General features: G+C 38.7%; 1 protein-coding gene across 1 annotated transcript in view; it reads right to left on the bottom strand.

The window, feature by feature from the left end:
* Positions 1 to 22,626, bottom strand: part of ITSN2 (intersectin 2) — a 120,880-nt gene that overhangs the window by 16,179 nt on the left and 82,075 nt on the right. The window contains exons 26-30 of the mRNA XM_090280983.1: positions 20,961 to 21,006; positions 20,761 to 20,882; positions 18,289 to 18,385; positions 17,638 to 17,829; positions 589 to 710 (exon numbers count right to left, since the gene is read on the bottom strand). Coding sequence (XP_090137109.1) covers positions 589 to 710; positions 17,638 to 17,829; positions 18,289 to 18,385; positions 20,761 to 20,882; positions 20,961 to 21,006 — 579 coding nt within the window. The remainder of the gene's footprint in view (positions 1 to 588; positions 711 to 17,637; positions 17,830 to 18,288; positions 18,386 to 20,760; positions 20,883 to 20,960; positions 21,007 to 22,626) is intronic.

Raw genomic sequence — 22,626 nt, 5'->3', positions numbered from 1 at the left:
CTACTCAAACACAAATGAGCTTAAAGAATTACTTGAACAGCTGGTATCAGCTCAGAGGTCACCGGTGACATCAACAGGCACAAACATAAACAGTAAATAGAGGATAACTGGGAAATACTACATTTTACTACATGGTCCTACTTGTTTTTGCAAACTGCTACAAATGTTAGGTGAACACTCCCACTGCTTAGTAAATCCTCTGAAAAGATCAAAGTTCATGAAAATATCAGGTGTGAAAGCAGCAGTGTAAACAAAGTCAGGCAAAAAGTTGAGGTAGGCGAGTTTGCTTTAGTGCCCTCCCATCTACTCTCCACCTTGTCCTCCTAGACGGGGCCTCTACCACTTCCGACGGAGGCACTTGAGAGTCCTCTTATTCTTTCCCTCTCTCTTCACTCTGAGTGACCTAATCTGGGAAAAAGAGTTGACTTCAGATCTTCAAGCTTCAAGCCCCCTCCAAGGGGCAGAGGAAGCATTTTCAGAGTGTGAGAATGCCTGTCACTACTTCTAATTCACACATCAAAGAGGATACCTCCCGTGGAGGGCCCTCATCCCCTCCGCTCCCAGAGCCGGTGCGTGGCGGCCTCTCACCTCCACGACGAGCTGAAGGTCATCCACGTACCGCTCTTCCGTCTGAATCAGCTCGTGAATGTAGCCCTGCCTCTTCCTCTCCGTCGGCTGCATGGTGTCCAGGCTTTGGAGGTCGGCACACCCTATGGAAAAACAGGGTAGAGTTTCAAGTGATGAGTTTAGTCGTCTTTGCAGAAACAGACGTCTGTCAGCAGGTGCACTGGGTTCCCAAAGGCCGCCTTGAAAGAACCACACAGCTCTCTGCGGAGCCGGGACTTCCGCGGACGGCGCACACCGCTCCGTGCTCCAGAGCAGGGAGTTAGCCACGCCCGCGACACGTCAATGGGTCCCAATTTCCTTTCCAAACAGGTAATGATAGAACGAAGGATTTTAAAAAATGGTCTCGGAGGGATCATCGCTGTGCTGAGCTTGTGAAGAATCTGCTGGTCTCACCATCTCGAGAATTTTTCAAAGATATCAAAATGATTAAATGGTCACATGCTTGAGACCAGTGTTTTCCAAAGCACAGGTCATGAGCTACCAGTGGGTCACTAAAATAAATAACCATTAAAGTAAAGTGAGTCTTCTTGGGTACTGTTCTGCATGCCACTGCATTGTGTACCACCTGGATACATGTCACACTTTGGGGAATGACACATTAAAACCCACAAGCATTGGCCTCTCTGTTTGTTATCTTGGAATAGTAGAAGTCTCAGATATTTTATCATCTCTAAGGCTGGAACGTATGTGGCATTAACTTTATCAGCATGAATGGGGCGACAATCCTTGTACCCCACCCCTAGCTGAACCTTTTGCATTTCATTATAATGGTTTATAAACTTGCATGCTCTGTTCGACTTTCTGTCCTGGTCCCCTCCCTTCACTTTAAGATGTTCTTACCTCTGATGTCAGGGGGGAAAATGCCCCTTTTACTGCCTGCCCTTTACTTCCTTGTTCACTCACCCCTTACTTCCTTGCTGTGTCTAGGGATGAGACTTAGTCTATTTCTTCCTAAAACCAGCATCCTGAACTGACCCTCTCCTGCAGGACCCTTCCCTGACCTTAAAATAGCCCAGACACATGGTTACGGGTCCCTCCCAACCCATTATTTAAAACAAGTACCTTTCCTTCAATCCAGCTCCCTTCTCAAGCACCCTCTCTGGTCTCACTGCCAAATGTCACTAAAGGGGTCTACACTCATGGCCAATCCCCAGGCTTCCTCTGTCACTTAACTAATTTAGGGTACTTTGTCTTCTGTCCCCCTGCTCCACTGACACTGCTCTTGTGAAGGTGGCGACGACCTTGGCATTGCCGAATCCAGTGACGCCTTTGGAGGGCGCGGCCTCCTCCACTTGCCCACAGCACTGACACCTGTGAGGAGCCTCCTCTCCCAGCCTTTGTCACACTCAGCACCCTGGTGCTTCCTTCTGCACCTTTGCCTCTGCCTGCCTCCCGGCTTCATGCTCCCCCTGCCCCAGCAACTACTAAAACATGTTCCTGGCATTTCTGACCTGTGATAGGTCAAATAAACTTGGACAATGCTGCACACTGTGTATTTCTCTTGGAGGATCACAATGCACATTAGCATATTAGGCTCCAAGAAACCCTGCTCTAAAGAAACACTAAGTTTGATGGACCCAGAGTTGCCACCTCTTCTGTGACCAGGAACTCTCTTTCTGGGCAGGAGGGGAAGTGTATCTTTTGAGAACTGAGGAACTAGGGTTTGTGGGTAGAATATACCCTTTGCCATCCTCTGTTCCTACTTGTCCCATATAGTGGCCATGGCAACATGTAACTATTGAGTACTTGAGCTGTGGCTGTTCAAACAGATGTGCTGCAAGTGTAAAATACGTAATACAAAGACTGTGCAAATATCTAGTACCAAAAAACCCTCAGAATGTAAGATAACATATTAATCCTATTGATTACATATAGACATGCTAATATGGGCTTGAGAGGTACACATAGGTCATTACAAAATAGTCACAGGATATAAAGTACAGCATAGAAAATAGTCAATAATATTGTAATAACTATGCTAAAGAAATGCTAATATTTTAGATAATACTGGGTTAAGAAAAATTATCTTTCCTTCTTTTAGTGTGGCTGCTGGAAAATTTTAAATTACATTTGAGGCTGCAGGTATGACTAAAATTACATTTCTATTGAACAACTCAAGCTAGGTGCTACATTTTTTATTATTTTATTATGCTTGTGCCTAACAGAGTGCTCAGTGGCTTCTGCTAGTTACAGGATGAAGCCCTCGCTCAGTAGCATGGGTGCCAGTCTCCATCATCCAGACACTACCTTTGCTGACGCAGCCCTAATTAGCCACCTTAGCCCGAGCTCAGTCCCCGTGGTGTGCCTGACACACTGTTCACGGCCCTCTTCTCTTCAGAGCCATCTTACTAATAATCTTCCACAGTGCAGCTCACGTGGTCCCACTTTGGGGAAACCTTTCTCATGTTCTGCCCCACTTACCCCCAGGCCACCTCTCCTTTGTGTTTTCATGGTACTGATTTGCGTCTGTATTTCAACACTTCACATAATGTAATTTGTATTATAGTTCATCTGTACCTAGTTAGTATGCCCGTCTTTCCCACTGGAGTTAGGGACCGTGTCTAACACAGTTGTTTTATCAAACTTAGCAGTGTTTTGATCACAGAGGTCAGGAAATACTTGTCAAGCGGTAGACCATTTTGTTGCTCCCAGACCTGCTTCTCCCCTTCCCCCTGCTCTGTTCCTACAAGAAGGCCAAGCCTGCAGGCTGCTTTTGTAAGCAACCCGGGTTTGGCCAATGACAGGAGGCTCTGGAAGGACACTGATGACTACAGGGCACACTAGGAAAAGAATTCTCTTGCCAGAAGAGTGAGATGATAAGAAAGCTTTTAGTCTCTGCTAGGTAAAGAATAGAAATGCTGGGCTTGCATCTCACACAAATTTGGAGTTCAATAATTCCTTAACTGAGGAATTAACACATGTGGACCTCGAGAAAACATGTATCTTCCGAGGACAGCCCACAGTTAACTGAGCACAAATTCATAACTAGTGTCTAGCAGCCATTGCTGACAGAGGCCACTTACCCACACTGCATTTCAGAGAAAAACTACAGACTGAACACTCAGCTTTCTGCACTGCATTCTTGCTGTCGGAATCCACTGCTATAAAAAAGTTCCTAGTATCTTCTTTTGACTAGTGGCCTGAAACCTGCCCCATCCAATGTGAACTGCATGGCTATATCCTCATTTGCATCTATACTAACCAATCAGAGCTGCCACATAATGAATCAGAATGCACAATTCCAACCAATCAGAACCATGCTATTTGGACCTATCAGAACTATGGTATTTGGATTCTTCATTTGCATAAAAATGGGCCAATCAGGAACTAAGATAGGAACTTTCTCTATAGAAAGCAGACACCCCTTTGTTTTCTTTAAGTACAGTTTCAGTTTCTACTGGAGGCTGCATTTCCCCAGTTTGAAAATTGTTCACCTGAATAAAATTTATCCTCTTTTCACATCTCAGATTGCGGACTTTCGTTGTCACACAATAATTGGTCCCTGACTGGTGATACCCTTAGGTACTTGGCCAAAGAAAACATACAGCTTCTCTGGAGGGTCACTCTCGTAGCCTTGGTCCCACATGATTTCCACAGAAAAACCAAGCCTCACTAAAGTTGAGTTAAAGTACAAAATTACAAAAAACAACAAATGGTCTACCATAAATAAAAAATGAGGATTAGAACCCCAAGAACATATGATACAGAACAAAATCTAGAACAAAATATATAAAATATATGCGTTTAAGGTAACTTAAGATATATATGAAGGACTTGAAACTCTAAGTAAAGTTGATAAAAGAATAGGCAGATTTGAAAAGATAATGAGTAAAAATGGCAAATATTATCAGGGAAATAATAAATTAATAGATTAAATAGCACATTAAATACATCTGAAGAACTAGTAAATCTGAAAACAGAGCTGAAGAAATTACTTAAGACTGCATCCCAGAAAGACAAAAAGATAGAAAACATAAAACGGAGGTTGAAAGATATGAAGGACAGAATAACAAGGCCCAACAAAATCTAATGGGAATCTAGGAGTGGAGAATAGAAAGAATGGGAAGAGGTGATATTGAATGACAATGGTTGAGAACTTTCTAGAATTGATGAAAGATATAACTCCACAGATTCAGGGGGAACAATAAGGCCTGAATGGGAGGAGGAGGGAATTCTTACCTAGACTGCAAAACACAAAGGAGAAAAAAATCATTAAAGCAGAAAGAAAAAGCAGAATAACCACACAGGCACAACAATGAGACTGGCTGCACATAACACAAGCCAACAGTAGGGGATATTGAGAAAAAGAACTCAAACTAGAATCCTAATCATACTATCAAGGGTGAGGGAGACATGAAGACATTTTCAGGCAAAGTTTGAGAGCATTTACTACTAATAGATGTGACTAAAGGAGCTACTGAGAGATGTATTTTGGGAAGAAGGATATTGAATTAAAAAAAAAAAAAGACTGTAAGGAGTGATAAGAAGAAGAAAAAAGGAACGGTGAGCAAAAAGACTAGCAAATATACAAAAAAAAATCAAAACAATTATTGACAGTATAAAGTAATAACAACAATGACTAGGTCAATGGATATAAGTTCAAGGTGAATTTTTTTTTAAAGAAGCAAAAAAATGCATGGTAAACAAAATATATAATAAGGTAGATATAAATAAAAGTACTGAATAATTCTAATAAATACAAAATAGCTTAAATCTATCACTTAAAAGAGATTCTATATTAGACAAAAAATATTCAACTACATGCTGTTTATAGTTATAGACATGTTACAAGGACTGGGAAAACCTATACAAATACAAAATATAAAAGAGCAGCAGGAGAGGGTTTATTAGAAAAAGACAAAATAGGCTTTCATGGATCTGTATAAGATGATATAATTCAGAAAGTTAGAATACTTCTGATCTTATTTGCAGCTAACAGGAGAGCCTCAAAGTATAAAAATGATGACAGAATTATCTCCCCAAAAATGAGGAAAGAAAGAACAAAAGAAAAACTGAAAAGTCTATAATTAAAGTGGTGGATTTTAATATAGCTCTCTCAATGACAATTAGTAAGAATATGAAAGATTTGAACACTATTATAAGGCCTAATACAATGAACACATTTACAAGATAATATACATTTTTTAAGTATTCAAAGAATTTAAACAAATACCAAAGAATCTATATTATTATGTAAAAACACTTATTGACTATATCTAGAAAATTATGCATTAAAATAATTTTCAAATATTTTAAAGAAGAGCTTCCTAAAAGCCCCAGGTAGCTTCCTCCATTAGCAAAAGGTACCCCATTTTACTTGACCTGTCACAACCATCTGTGACAGTCGGTCATTCCCGGCTCTTTAAAATCCTTCCTCCCCTGGCTTCTAGGTTGCCACCTTGCCTCAGATCCTCTTACTTCACTCATCAGTCCTTTTCAGTCGGCTTCTCTGGTCCTTCTTCATCTTCCAGACTCAATGGTGAAACCCTAAGTTTCAGTCCTGAGAACTCTTCTGTTTCCTTCATACTCACGGCCTTGGAGCGCCCATCCAGTCTCGTGGTTTTACTACATGTCATCTAAGTCCTGATAAACTGCCGAATGTACGCTCCAGCCTGAATATCTCCTTGGGATTCCACCACATGCTCTGAACATTAGTCTCAGTATCTCCACTTGGATATTTACAAGGTGAGTGAAGGTAAAATATGCAAAACCAAAGTCCTAATCCTGTCCCCCAACCTGCTCCTCCTTCATGATGTTCCATCTCAGTTGATGGCAATCCACCTTTCTGATTGCTCAGAATAAGATCTTTGGAGACATCTTTGATACCTTCAGAAGAGACCCATAGTCTGACCAGTTTTCACCGTATCTACCACCATCATTTTGCTCCAAGCTGCCACCATCTTTAACCTGGATTACTGAATTAGCCTCTTAACAGGTCACCTTGCTTCTGACCCTTTCCCCCCTTTAATTTAGCAAGCCAGAGCTATCCTGTTAAAACATCAGATCATGTCTCTGCTTTGATTAAGACTGCTAATGGGTTCTTCTTACTCCAAGCAAAAGCCAAACTTCTTACAATCAGCCCACGAGAACCCAAACGCCCGCCCTCCCCATCTCCCTGGTTACCCTTCTGTTCTCGTTTCCTCCTCCTCTTGCTTTTCCTGTTTCAGCCACTCTGGCCTCCATGCTGTTCTCAAGCATCTCAGGCTTGCTCCTCCTGGAGGCCTTTGCATGTGCTGGTCCCTCTGCCCAGAATGACCTTCCAGATATCCACTTGGCTTTCTCCAGGTATATTTCATGTCCTTCAAGTCTTTGCTCACTTGTCACCATTTCAGAGATAGTTTATCAGAGTAACCTGTTTAAAACCGAAATCCCTCTGGACCTACTCCAGCACTCCCTAACCTGCTTTATTTTTTTAAGACCCCACATATTTATTCATTTTGTTTTTTTTGTCTTACCCTACTCAACTGCCAACTCAAAGAGGGCAGAAATTTTGGTCTATTTTATAATCTGCTGTATCCCCATGTTTGACACATGATAGGTCTTCAACAAGTATTTATAGAATGTGATATTAACTACAGTCAGTGAGAATGATGAAAACTCCCTGGTTAAGTTCTTTCTGGTAGACAAGAAGAATGGGAAAGTAAGAGAAATAAGAGATCACAGTTATCATCAGGTCAAAGTTCCAGAAGAAGAATTGGTGGTGGGCTGGGCCACAAAACGCCCAACACCTGTGTTAGGATGTAAAGACTGAGAGACAAATAATGGATCATTAGGAATAACTGTTCTAGGGAATAGTGCAAGCAAGAACAAGAAGCAAGTAGAATGCTTAGGAAAGGAGAGGAGAGGGATCTGCAAAGATTCCCGGCGGTAAAGGACAAAAGACTATTTGTGATGACTAATATAAAGAGGGCTTGTTCACATTGTGTCAGAAAGTCCTGAAGAGTCCTTGCTCACCTAGTGCAGAGCACTGCCGCTGAATAATGCTATTCTCTGTCTGCCCTGAATTAAGCAGCCAGATAATCACATAATGGTTTTCAGTCTCACTGGTTTTAAGCTCAGTGAAAAGACAAGATTTTAACAGTAAATCCAGATGACTAACCTGTGCATTTTCTGAAGGCTGCCATTAATACTGAAGTTCTATCAAGGCACTAGAAAATCACTGGCTATCTTATATTATGAAAGAATAGCCTTCTATCTGTTTGGCAAATATTTGTTGAGGGCAAAGTACGAACCAGGTAGTACGCTGACACCATGAATCCATAGATCTTTGTGATTTTGTTTTGGAAATTTAAATAATTCTTGAACAATTTTTAAGAACTCTTGTGTCTTTCTGATGCCTGTCAAGTTCACTATCAAGTGTTAGGTTGCTCACTTAAGCATAAAAAGGGAAGAAGTTCATATTGTATTCTAATGCTGTGGACCAACAGAAAGCAAAATACAACTTACAAAAGCAACTCTGCTGATAAATTCAAGTGGATTAAAAAAAAACATTTTATTATTTTTATTTTTAAATCTATGTGAAACATCATTAGCCTAAAAGACAGCAAAGACCTCCCAATGGTAGACAGAAGCGAAGACATGGCCTCAGAAAGCAGTTAGTTCCAGCAGATATGTGCATCACCTTCTAGGCTGCCAGAGTTCAATCACTGACTCAGCTGAGGGAATTCATGTACTATTCAGAATACAGAGTATTATGAAGAGATGTCATGAAACAGTAGTTTCTTCATGGTACCCAACACGAACTTTCAATTCTCACAATGAACATAACTGTTACCAATATGTGTATGACAATTTACACCCTTTGATCAATCCTGTGAATAACTGATCCAACTTTGACCCTTACTGTGTAACTACATGGAGAATCTGAAGCTTAGTGGTTAAGTGACTCACTGTGGAACTTAGAATTACAAAGTCCCTAAATCTAGGTCTCTTGAGACAAGTCTTACACTTTGAAATACCAGGCCATTTTAAACAGTGCTTGTACTGCAGTCCTATTGGAGCCAAAATACAGACAATAACATGTACGAACTTCTCCTGGTCTTCTTTTTGCTTAACTGAATTGTAAAGGAAAAAAGGGTTTAGTATAAGTATTCTGAATGCCAAATAGCCCAAAGGCTCTGAAAAAGCCAAAAGAGCCCTTACTCTCCTTTAACTCTTGCGTGCGTGTGTGTGTGTGTGTGTGTGTGTGTGTGTGTGTGTTTCAATTACAGAACTGGTCCCTTACATATCCCTCTCATATGTCCAACATGTAATTAGGAGCTGATATCTAATAGGCAATTTCCAATTTACTGTTCCATATACTTCAGCTCTTTGTATCGATACACCTATTACTCAGTACTGTTCTGGGGCAATAGGAATTTCATATGCACATATACATTTATTTTCCTCCGTATTAGCGAACAGCCTGCTACATCCCTAATTTTCCTTAATAATATGATCATATGGCCCATATCTTCAACTTGTGTACATAATTAGACACTTTGTCCTAAACTGCTAGTTCAGGACAGACTGATTCTAAGCAGCTGATTTCGCAGTGGCTGCTTTTGTGATCTGGAGTAACAGCAGCTCCTAGTTAGTGGAAGGCAGCAGGGGAATGGCTAAGAGCACAAGCTTTAGAGTCGGGTCCAGATCCCACCAATTACTAACCAAGACACACACCTAAAGTGCTTAGTCTGTGGCTTGGTGCACAGCTGATGCTTAGTAATTGTTAGCTGTTATTTCTAGTATCTAGGTATCATACATTGAACTAGTGCTTCACAAAGTTGCTTACGTTTCATCTACAATGTATGTATCACTATCTTTAATACACGGATGAGGCTAAGGCTCAGAGGGGTGAGTTTGTAGAGCCAGGATTCAAAGCAGCCCTTCCACCATGCATGTCATTTTGCCACTCTCTTTGATTGTTATCAGTCTCTTCAAGTGATTTTCCCTTTTGACAACAGCATTAAGACATCTCTCTTAAGCACACCTTTCATAATTTGTTGGTTTTGTTTAAAAAAACTCAAAAGTGATTATGAAGACAAATTACTCAATTTAAAAATGGGCAAAGGACATTTCTCCAAAGAAGATACACAAATGACCAAAAAGTGCATGAACAGATGTTCAGTGTCATTAATTATAGAGGGGATGCAAATCAAACCCAAAAGGATGGCTGTAACAAAGTCAGATAATAACAAGTGTTGACAAGGATGTGGAGAAACAGAAATCCTTATACACGGCTGGTGGGACTATAAAATGGTACAGCTCCTTTGGAAAACAGTCTGGCAGTTCCTTGAAAAGTTAAACACAGAATTACCATTTGACCCAGCAATTCCATTCCAAGGTATATACTCAAGAGTAATAAAAAACACATAGGTCCACACAAAAACATGTACACAAATGTTCATAGCAGCACTATTCATAACAGTGAAAAAGTAGAAACAACCCAAATGTATATCAACTAATGAACAGAGAAACAAAATATGGTATATCCATACAATGGAATATTATCTGGCCCTAAAAGGGAATGAAAAAATGAATGAAGTACTGATATATACTGCAGCACAGATGTATCTTGAAAACATGATGCTAAGTGAAATAAGCCAAATACAAAACCCCACATATTTTATGATTCCATTTTTATGATATGTCCAGAAGAGGCAAACATATGGAGACAGTAAGTTATTAGTGGTTGCCTCTGGCGGAAATGGGGGTGCATAGGAAGACAGAAGGGTGAAAGCTAAAGAGTACGTTTTTTTTTTTTGAGGTGATGAAAATGATCTATTATTGATTGTGGTAATGGTTGCACAACTCTGAATATACTAAAAACCACTGAATTACATGGTATATAAATCACATCTCAATAAAGCTGCTACTGAAAAAAGTGATTATGTTCAGCTTTATCTTTCTGGATGCTATTATAGATTTTTGTTTATTATACTCAGTCCTTGCCTCCTTGTCTCTTATGTGTTTGGTTTGTACAGAGAAAACACTGTGCGTGCATTCTGATTCTGATTTCCCTCTTTTCATTGGTGCAAGTGATGGTTGTACTGTGGAAACGTATTACATACAGAAATGACGGCGTATTAGCACACTCTGCTTTAGGGTAGAGTCTGAGTATAGACTCTGGAGCCAGACCAGTTGAGTTGGAACTCAGCTCTCCTACTTACGAGCTATTTAACCTTAGAGAAGTTACTTAATCTGTTTCAATTTCCATATCTGTAGAAAGAAAATAATAATGAAGTAATACATTTGAGGACTTTAGAAAAGTACCTAGATTAACTGCTCAATAAAAAGCATGCTCCTTCTTTTTACTGTTAGGCGTGATGGTTGTACAGCCAGACTTCATTATTTTATAAAAATGTTGTCAATATTAGCACAACAATCTCTGTTTTCATGGACCCTGTTTCTTGTCTCCATGGGCTCCTTTCACCATCCAACCCTTAACTGCTAGTACCTTCCAAAGGTCTGATTTTCTCCCCATGTAACCGCATTTACTTTGGCTCAACGACTATCCACATTCATTCTATCATCTGAGGTACATCTGGTTCTGTGTACCTTAATTCTGTCTACCTGGATGTCCCACAGGGCACTTGGTGGTCAAAACCAAACTCATCTTCTTCCCCAACTCTGATTCTTTGCTTCAGTTGGTGGCACCATTATTTACCCTGTCGCCCAGATACTGATTCTTCCACTTGCCCGCACATCCCGTCAATCTCCAACTCCTGCCAATTTTTCCTCAAAGACAATTCTTAACTGTTTCCTCACTTTTTCTCCACCTTGGCTTCCTATCAGAATCACCTGGGGAGGTCTAAAAAAATTCCCACACCCAGGGCACACTTTAGGTCATTTAAATCAGGACTCAGGCATCAGTATCTTTTCAAAGCTTCCCAGGTAATTGCAATGAGCAGCCAAGCTACAGAATCTGAGTCTCCACCGACACCGTTCCTAGCTTTGCACTTCCCCTCTAGCAATAATGAACTCCTTATAATCACTCCTACCCTCCTTCTCCTATGCTGTTTCTTGCCTTTATCATATGCTCCACCCTCCCACCCTCCAGTCTGGCTTACTTCTGCATGGGGATCTGGTAGTTGCCTCCTCCAGGAAGCCTTCCTAATTCACCAATCTAAGGTTGAATTAGGTATTTTCTCTGTACTCTCTTGGTGCCCAGTAAATATCTATCACTGTGCTTAGCACGTTTTATAGTTATCTGCTTATCTGCCTGATCCCCTCACAGAGCTAGGTACTACTGAGGCTAGGACCACCTGACACTCATTTTCACACTCTCAGCATATAGTTCACGTGTTGGCCTTATGCAAATGCTCCATACACATTGGTTGAATGGTTTTCCAGAGTTGAGAAAAGGTTTTTATGGAAAGAGGTTATTTATCGCCAGACATTAATGGATGGGGTGGATTTTGATCCACACTTTTTTCACTAGAGGTGAAACCAGCAACTTGATCACTTAGGTGAATACTCAGTTTAACTCTGGTGCCCCAAGCATTCACTGTAACTACTTTTATACATACTCTTACTTTGTACTAAAAATATCTTAACTGCATTTGCAATGACTATTGACTTGTAAGTTCTTTCCAATCTTTTTAGAAAAAGTTGGAGTAAAAAGTATAAGTAACAGAGTAGTCTATTATTATCCTAAATCATATTTTCCTTTACTCTCAAATCAAAATTTCTTTTGCTTTTGAAATATATTTTGATTATCAACGAGCAAACAATTTCAATCTTGACCACTTAAAATTTTCTTTTCCCCCGTGACATAAAATAATTTACTGGACTGTACCCAGAGACTACATTAAGGAAAAAGGAAGTCCAAAGAAATGCAATCATGACTACATATAAACAATAAAAAATAAGTTTTAAAGGATGCTTCCAAAGAAATACACAATACAAGTAATGTAGTTTGTGTTCTTTTAATAAACATACTTGCATAGTTAATTACAATTTTGTAAAAATAAAAACAGATTACCTCATGCCAAGCGTGCCCAGCATTTGCACAAATCTCAATACCTTTAATACTATAGTTTTCAAGACACACAAAATAAAATTTTAAGGCAAAAACAGCACTTTGCAACAATTAATAATTTATTACATTACAGTAGCATCACAGCAGCATCAAACAATGCCACTATAGGCAAAAGTCTCTCAGAATTTCCAGTATAGATTGTATTTACAAGAATCTGTAACTTGCTAAAATTCAGTCTAAGAAATTTGGCAAAGCTTTGACTGGAATTGGCATTTCTTTCTCTACTTTTCCTTCCCCCACTTTCTTTACTTTAAACTTCACATCAGTATTCACATTGTATTTTAAAGCACTAAAATAGCAGTTACATTGTTTTAATGGTTGTTATTTTAAAATGACTCTTTAAGATAAAGTTTTAGAGGAAACTCTACAATGGGCCGGGTTGATTTAAATTTTCAGATTTTCTAAAAAATCAGCTTTGGTTTTAGAACTGATTTCTTTCACTGCTAGAAAACCCATCAGATTTAATCACATACTTTAAAAATGATTATTGTATTATAGTTTTAAAATAAACTTTACTTCCTACAGGGTTCAGATTTATTCAGCAGTGTTCCCATTTTAAAAGTCTATGTTTCTTATAAACTCTTTCCTTTTGACCTTGCTTTCTAAGCAAATTGAAAGCTGCCTCATACTGAACGAGGAAGAGAGGAAATACATGGCTGAGTATGAGGTATTGCAAAGGACTGCATGCACTTTCAAGAAGGTCGGGTTATTATAGGTCATCCTATTTCTTTTATTTTTAGCTTCCTCTTGAAAATGTAACAAAATACCTACACACGGAGAGGTATTTCAGTAAATACAGTAACTGTTTTCCAGACTGACATTCAGCTAAAATGTCATGATGTGATTTAGTCCGTAGGTACTTGATGTATATAATACGTACATTCTTTTCAAATTGAGTACAGATGCTAAGCCTTACCTGAATGTTATTCTTAATAATTTGCATCAATGTAAAAGTGATTTACACTATAAAATACCTTTGAAATAATTTATCAATATATTAGTAAGTCCAAATGCAAAAAAAGTTATTATAAAGAGAAAGTTATACCAAATCATGTGGCTAATTAGCAATGGTCTGATTTCTAACTTCAGGGTTTATAATGGACTTAAAGTAACTGCCCTTACTCTGACCCAACTAATGGGTGCAAAAGTGGAAAGCTCAGAACATTGTAAGGCAAGACCAAACAATCTGTACAATGGAAGGTCAGTTGAATTCACAAGGACTCAATGTTTGTACTGTCTCCTTTAGCAACTGCAGGCAAATCTGTTACTCCACCTGTACAGTTATTTTATTGCTTTCCAATTAATGTCATATTTTATAAAAGTATCATAATGATGCCAAATGCTAAAAATTGAGGTGGCCTGATAATTACAAATCCCTACCACAGGGAGCACACATACATATCACCACACATCCCAATAATGTGAAGTATTTTGGAACACAGAAAGACATTTGAACTTTGTGAAGTTCTAACTAAACTGTTGATCCTTTCTTAAGTGTTGTAAAATTATGATTTAGGCAATGTATGACTGAAATCATTCATAATGTATAGGCACATTAACATAAATATTGCACAAAATATGCTTTTAACTTAAATTCAAAGATATAAAAACATATTTCACTCTTCTTAAAGAACTCTGTGAGGAAATGACTGTGATTGTATGTACACTTTTCCTGATAATACTTTGACATTCATAAACAGTAGATTGCACTGCAATTTGTAAACATTTTAAATTGCATAAACTTCTCATTGATTTTCAAAAATAGTTTAATACTGTCTACTAAAATTCCTTTGTGTTTCGGCTAAGTAATCTCACATTCATTAGTTTTCAATAATGTGTATCTTCTTTAAAGTGTTTCCATTCAAGAAAAAGTAAAATCCTATGCCAAAGTAGCCATGTGATTGAAGAATAGGTATTAGCCAGAGAATTCTAGATGGTAAAATCAATCTTCTAGCCTCAAAGCAGCTTTACGGACAGAGAGGAACACCAACTCACACATCTCTCCACACGCATTCATCCTTGACTAGATAGAGCCTGTATGCCTACTTTAGGGGCATTTACTGCAAACTTTTCAAGGATTCCTTATGATCGTTACTAAACACATTAAAAAGAAATGTCAGCCAGTGTCCTTTTGCAACCTGGGACATGTGGTCACCTAATTAAAATAGATAACATGAATTCTGACCTTAAAATGTACTGTACATATAAATGCTCTGTCTAAACTAGGGAAGGTTTCATATCTCATGGTCAATGATAGGAGCCTTTCATTTCTCAAAAATAATACATCTTTAGACCATCAATGAAGAAGTAACAACTAACTGCTACAGGACATGGTGCAGTGTCTTCGTCAGCCCAGAGCACCTGAAGGTCCTATGAACCACCACAGTGCGATGCTCACTCTTGGGCAGCTCAAACAGACACAAGTTATCTCACTCTGAACCTACTGATGGGGCACATCACTTTCCTCTTCTGTGAGCTAAGGAAAGCTTCCCCAAAGTGTTTTTACTCCTACCCCAAAATACACAGGAAATAGATAAAAGGTTATTTCCAGTTCTTGGCCTTTAACAAATTTAAATACTGAATAGTGGCATATTACAAAGTAACAGAGTAAACACATTGATTTGGGGGCAATTCACACATTGAACCAATTAAGAGCTCACTGTGATTAGGATTAGATCAAACATAACAGCAAAACATAAGCAAATTTTATCTGAATTCTGTGATAAATATACAAGTTGCAGTGACATTAGAAAAGCATGACAGCCCGTTCCAACCAGGGAGAACAGTTTGTGAAAATAGTGGGTCTTTGTGTGTTTGAATTCCCACCATGTAAGGAAAAACCCGATGTGCATGCTAATGACCTACAATTACCAAATTAAAAAAGAAGAAAAATGCTAAAGGATGCCAGAGTGAACAGCAGGGAAAGCCACACAAAGACCCACTATCCTTTAACTTGTTACAAATAAATTTTAACTGTAAATTAGAAACACAAAGAAATAATCACAAGTGGCTCTAACATTCGAACGAAGTTAATGAACTGGGTAGGAGATATTTGATCAGGGCTGCCTGCCCTGCCTCCACGCTAGAGTCAAGCTTGGATAGTGGGTCTCTGGGGTGCTTTCACACTGGAAGACAACATTGGGTCCTATAAAAAGAAAAATGAGGAATAAAATGAACATAAAGCAAATTAAGTGGGTGAGAAAAATTTAACTAATAACATGCAACGTCAACTGAACAAATTTGAGTTATTACCCTTCTCAACCTTTAAAAAATACAGTCATGCACCGTTTAACAACGGGGATCTGTTCTGAGAAATGCAGGGGGAGGGGGCGCTTTGGTCACTGTGCAAAGTTGCACCTACACAAGCCTGGACGGTACAGTCTGCCACGCACCTGGGCTCTATGGCGTGTCACCGCCATACACACGGTCTGTCCTTGACCGCAACATCGTTAGGCGGCACATGACTGTATCCTAGTTACATAGGAAAATGAAAATAATACTCATAAGGGCCCAAGAAACACGAATGATAACCTAAAATTTAACCAGTTTTTACTGATTCATACACGCCTGGCTGTTCTTCCTTTAGAACAGCTTTTTAAAATTGTTCTTTATTCCTTAGAGAAGGCTTAACTGGAAACAGTGTTCCACCGCAGAAAAACAAGATAAAATTCAAAAACAAAAAAATCTGGAAAACCATCACTTTATCTCACAGACACTATAAAAGCCAAATGCAGTGACATACTGAGTGCCTCCGGGGATCACTAGCCGCGAAGATCTTCCAGACCCAGTCTGAAAAGTATCTTCCTCTCTCTGATGCAGGAAAGGCACCTCAGCTATTCCTAATTAATCAGATAAACTGGCAAGAACTAAGAACTGCCAAACCATCAGCAGAGCTTAAAATGCTCATTCATTTAGGTAACCCAGGTTGTTACAATTTTCTTTACCATCTCTCCTGAAACCCTAGGATATTTTTGGGAATGTTCAAACCATAAAACACTGGACTCCTCTCACCTTCAAACTGGGAAATTTAGTTGCATTATCTAAAGGAAAGTCTTCTCCCAGGGTGAGAATTATCTTTACAAGCTCCAAAGTGAAAATAATGCACAAATATTTCAAAATTATAGTACAAAATAAATTCACAATCCTTGCACTGAATCATAAGCATATCTCAGCTTTAATTGGGTTACCATTTATATGTTCTCAGAAACTAAATTAAAATGAAAGGCTAAATCATTAGATAATTTCACAAGAATGATAAAAATATAAATCATGGTGTATTTTTGTAAAAAATAATCAAAAGGGTAGGAGAAAAGTGATTATTAATGCATGTTTATTGTCAAATATAAGAAAGGCTAGGTAACTACCAAGAGATAATTTTTTGTAATACCAAATATCACACTTAGAGGTCTGGACCCTTATTCTAAAAAGAGTAAAACATCTTCATTCGTATATCTCTGTGGCATGAGGTATCCATCTAAATAATCATCTAATAAGAGTTTTGAAAACAAACAATTTAAGCAGTTGTTAAATTTTATTCTTACCTGGATGATGGGTAAATATGTGGGAAATAAATGAAAACCTGGCCAAATTAATAGCACTTCCACACTAAAAGGGTAATTTTTAATAGGTAAATAGGATACTTACTATGCATTCTTTATTAAGCTAAAAAACACCAATGCGTTCTGAAAAGGATGCTGGTGAAGGGAAACTGCAGTAGAGACCGCTCTTGTATCAAAGAATCCATAAAATTATAGAATTCTCAGATAAAGTCTAATAGTAAGGTCTAAAGCTAGAAAAAAAATTATTTAAAATAAAGCAATATGACTTTTGAAGTTGTAAAAAGTTCCCTTTTGCACTTTCTTACTTTAAACATTAACAGACATTTGCTAATAGCGTTGAGTTTAATATCTGATCCAGAACAGTAATAAATGCGGTGTAGCGTATTAAAGCTTGTGTACTAGTTGAGAGGCAAACAGTTTCCTATTACTCACACTGTTGACTTGGATCTGAGTCTGTTGTCATCTTAACGTAGTTTGAAGGAAAAAGACCAGTCATCCCATTGACTTCTCCCTGCCACCAGTCAGGATCATCTTTGTTCAAAACATTGATAACTTGTCCCTTGGAGAAGTTTAGCTCATCCTCATTATTTGCTGCATACTCATACATAGCAATCACTTGACACACTACAAGAAAGAGAACAACAAAATGACATGTGACAAATTAATTATTCCTACAAGGATCACATGTCGAAACTCCCCCAGGATTTAAATCACTCTACTTTGAAATGTTAAAATTAGCCTAAATTTTCTTTTCAGCTGCTCTCTCCCACCCTCCTTCCCCCATTTGTTTTACAGAAACCAGAATTTCCAAACTACAGTTAAAAATCTAAGTGCACTGCTTCACTTTAAGTCTGATGGTGTAGTAACTCCACTTAGAAAAATTTTAAGAAGAGGTTCACGTATCACTGAACAGTTGCTGTTTCTACACAGAACGTTTTAGATAAGTTCTCATTGTAACATACTTCTAGGCAGCAGTATAGAAAGGACAAATATTTAATATTTTTCAGAGTTAGCTAATCTGAAAAGCTGGTGAGTTTTAATAAAAACCCTCTGTGCTGAAACGCAAGCTAACCCATTCCGTACCAGGATGAAAGGCAGGTGTCGTCCTTTCACTGCTGGGACCCAGAAGTTTAACGTGGCTGGCAGGAAACCACCCTTTCTGTCTCTTTTTGCCTCTGGCCTGTAAAATTAGCAAAGGAGTATGAAAGATTAGATTGAAACCAATTACTGAGACCTAAACTAAAAATGAGAAAAACACTGTGTAGTAAAGAATTTAACCTTGCTCAAAGAAAGATCTGGTTTCTATCTTTGCTCCTGGGAGGTCATCTCTAAACTTCTGGAATGTTGTGACTGAGGAGTGTCTTCATTTACCTGTGGGCCTTGACCCTGGCAGGTAGCCTAACAACGTGATTTATGGTAGATGCTCTGGGTCACGTGGTACGAACTGAAGCAGCGGAGAGACTGGAGACTGAGTTCAGCCATAGAAGCAGCCAACCATGTATACGTGATAGAGCTCCAACAGAACTCTGGACACCAAGGCCCAAGTGAGCTTCTTTGCTTGGCCATACTCTGTGGGTCCTGCTGCCAGGAGAAGGCAGTGTGTACACGACCCCCTGGGAGAGGACAACTGGCAACTCTGTGCTTCGAACCCTCCTAATTCTGCCCCATTCATCTTTTCCCTTGGCTAATTTTAATTTAAATCCTTTTTCTTGTAATAAATTGTAACCATGAGTATAATACGGTAGTCCCCCTTAATCCACGATTTCTTTTTCCACAGTTTGTTACCCACAGTCAACTGCAGTCTGAAAATATTAAATTAAAAAATCCAGAAATAAACAATTCATAAGTTTTGAGTTGTACACTGTTGTGAGTAGCACAGTGAAATCTCACAGCATCCCCTCCCGTCACACCCAGGACTTGAATCATCCCTTTGCCCAGTGTATCCACACTGCCTACCCTGCCTGCCTGTTAGTCAATGGGCACGTAGGTTATCATATTGACTGCCGTGACATAGCAGTGTCTGTGTTCAAATAACTTTATTCTACTTCATAAGCACAAGAGGAGTGATGCAGGTGATTCAAATATGCCAAAGGGAAGCTGTAAAGTGCTTCCTTTAAGTGAAAAAGGTGAGTACAGTACAATAAACTATTTTGACAGAGAGCACATTCACATAACATTTTTTACAGTACACTGTTATACTTGTTCTATTTTACTATTATATAGTCATCATTGTTAATCTCTCACTATGCCTAATTTATAAATTAAACACTAGCATGGGCATATTTGTATAGGAAAAAACAGCATATCTAGGATTCAGTACTACCTGTAGTTTAAGGCATCCACTGGGGATCTCAGAACACATCCCCCTTGGATAAGGGGGGACTACTGCAGCCTTCACTGAGTCCTGTAAGGCCTTCTAGCAAACTATTGAACTTGAGAGTGGTCCTGGGGGCCTCCAAACTTATCATTGGTGTCAGAAGCAAGGGTGGCCTTGGGGACCCCTGAATTCTGCACTGGCCTTCCAGGTTGGTATCAAACTAGAAGACTCAATATGCATCTCAAAGTACAACTGAAAACACTATTTATAGAAATCTATTTGGAGATCAGTCTCAGAGTTATCTGCATATTTTATACAAATAATATTTATAACCTGAGGAGACTTTTCTAGAGTTGTTCTAATAAGTTCAAGTCAACACTCAAAATGGCACAGCCCACAGTAAACAGCTCTTGGGGCTTTGCTAACTAATCAGATCACAAATAAAATTTGTGGGGAGCCATGTTTCCCACTGAGGTGGGTCAATCTTCAAAGCAAATGAGAAGGTGGAATTTCAGAAAGAAACATCTGTCGGTTGCCTTCCATACACTTCCTGACTGTGGACCAAAGCCGCAACCCAGGTATGTGTCCTGACCGGGAATGGAACATGCAGCCTTTTGGTGTAAGGGATGATGCTCCAACCAAGTCACCTGGCCAGGGCACCTCTCAACATCGTTCAATCCTAAAATGCTCCTTAGTTTTAACTTGTAAGGAAATTTTAGTAACAAGAAAAATACCTCTCTGTATCAACATATTTGCAGTCACTGTCTCTGTCAACACTTCAAGGACCAAGAAACAGGCTCATTTCTGCTTGCACTTCCTTTCCTTGCACTGATGTTTCAAAAATATAAGACCAAGTAGGACAATACAATGGGAAGTATTTTCTAAGTACACAGCCTGGATCATGTTTTTTCACCCAGAGGCTAGACTCTTAAGTCTGAGGTTATCGCAGGCAAAGAAGATGCTATGCTTTCCTTTAAGGGGGTGATCTGTGGTTTATTAAAGCAAATATTATTGAAAAACAATTATGTTTTTAGAGAAAATTATTCTTGATATTGTTACTTATAATATCAGTTCAACTGTGCTAAAAATGAACAGTGAAAGACTACTGAGGAACATTATACACTAAATGGGCCTCCAAGTGGTGTGATTACAGGTGCCCTAAAATTTTTATTAGTTTTATTTTTAATGAGCATGCGATACTTTTATGAAACTGATAGATATTATTTAAAGATTATTACCTGTAACTCCCCTTGCCACCACCCACTTGCATTTTTCTTTAAAATTAGTATTAACTGTCCTGGTGCAAGGCTAAGTTGTTCCGAACCAGAAGCCACATATGCTGAAGTTACTTGAGCAATCTCTGAAAAGAAAACAAGAAACTATGAAGTCAAGGCTATTAAACACTTTAGTAATTTTCTTACTTCATTGCTATACATACCAGGTTTCTTGTTTGATGTTCCAGATTTGCTAGCACTCCCAAGACTCTGTAAGGAAAAGATATACTGTTTTATCATTTTGTAAAAATCCAGATGTAAAAGTACAAATGGTATTACGAATTAGAAATATCTAATTCCCAGGATTCTTGATTCTTTAAATGAAGAGCAAATTGACAATTAACCTTATATTAACCAAAAAAGTGAGGAATCCATAACTTGTGGACAGACCTGGACTGCTAACAGAGTACAACGGATACAAGTGACTGATGCTGGCGTCCACTGACTCAGCAGGAATAGCTCATTTCTGAATCTCTCCTGAATATTAAATGTCACTATCCAGGCCAAATAGAGACCATTCATCAATGGGGTTAGCGCCACATACAACCTATGTGCCCCAGATATGTTGCATAGGAGGCAATGTTTTTAATATTTTTTTTTTCTATGTTCCCCCTAAACCTGACCTAAAAACAAAAAAATCCTTACTCCAGCAACTATGACCTGTTTGACTTTACAGGACAAGCTGGGACAACCACATTTCCTCTTTTTAGAAACGTGAATAAGAAATGGTAAGAGTTTAAATTTTTTGCCCTGGCTGCTGTGGCTCAGTGGATTGAGCGTTGGCCTGCGAGCCAAGTGTCGCTGGTTCAATTCCCAGTCAGGGCACATGACCAGGTTGCACGTCAGGTCCCCAGTTGGGGGCACGAGTGAGAGGCAACCACACAGTGATGTTTCTCTCCCTCTCTTTCTCCTTTCCCCTCTCTCTAAAAGTAAAATAAACAAACAAATTAACTAATTAATAAAAAAAAGATTAAATTTTTCTTCTGTTGGTAGACACAGCTGTAATAATAATACTGAAGCAGACTTAATGGTAGTCAAGAGCTAACGTTTTTTCAGCACTTTCTATGTAACAGGCACTGTTCTAAGAGTGTTATACACTGAAATTTACTTAGACAATTTTCACAATGAACACTACTACATAATTATGATTATCCCCATTTTACAAAGAAGAAAACAGGCACAGATAGGTGAAGTAACATGTCTAAGGTCACCTAACCTCTAAGTGGTAGAGCCAGAAGTCAACCTGGAGTCTCAATGGTTTTCAACGTGTGGTTTGTGGATCCCTGGGGGGCAATGTGTGAGCCCCCTTTCAGGGATCTGAGAAAGCAAAACTATTTTCACAATATACTAACACATTATTTGCTGACACGTTTTTAAGAATCGTGGCAGTGATGCCATATTGTATTAGTGTCATAGTATTCTTCACAGCCATGTGCTCCTAGTAAAACAAACAAAGCTGGTTTCACTTAAGAATGCGCTTGATCTAGCAGTAAAAAATTTATTAAATCTTAATCCTCAAGTACACATCTGTTAAAAATTCAGTGTGACTAAACGAAGTGCGCTTAAGCATTTCTGCTGCATACTGAAGTACGAGGGTTGACTCAAAGAAAAGCACGTGGGATTAAATTGTGAGCTAAACTAGGTTTTTCATGGAACAACATTTTTATATGAAAAAAAAAAGAAAGAATGAATGTCAAGTTACTCAGACTTGGGATTTAGCAGACCACTTCTCAAAAATGAAGGAAGGAATAATCCTGTTGCTTTAAGAAGAGCAGCTGATAGGATTTTGCCAATGATAAAATTCAAGCTTTTAGAAGCAAACTAAAATTT

The sequence above is a fragment of the Furipterus horrens genome, unplaced genomic scaffold, assembly GCF_987537825.1.
Source record: "Furipterus horrens unplaced genomic scaffold, mFurHor1.1.pri manual_scaffold_6, whole genome shotgun sequence".
Lineage (NCBI taxonomy): Eukaryota > Metazoa > Chordata > Mammalia > Chiroptera > Furipteridae > Furipterus > Furipterus horrens.
The sequence above is the reverse complement of the archived record's forward strand: the minus strand, read 5'-3'. Positions and strand labels throughout refer to the sequence as shown.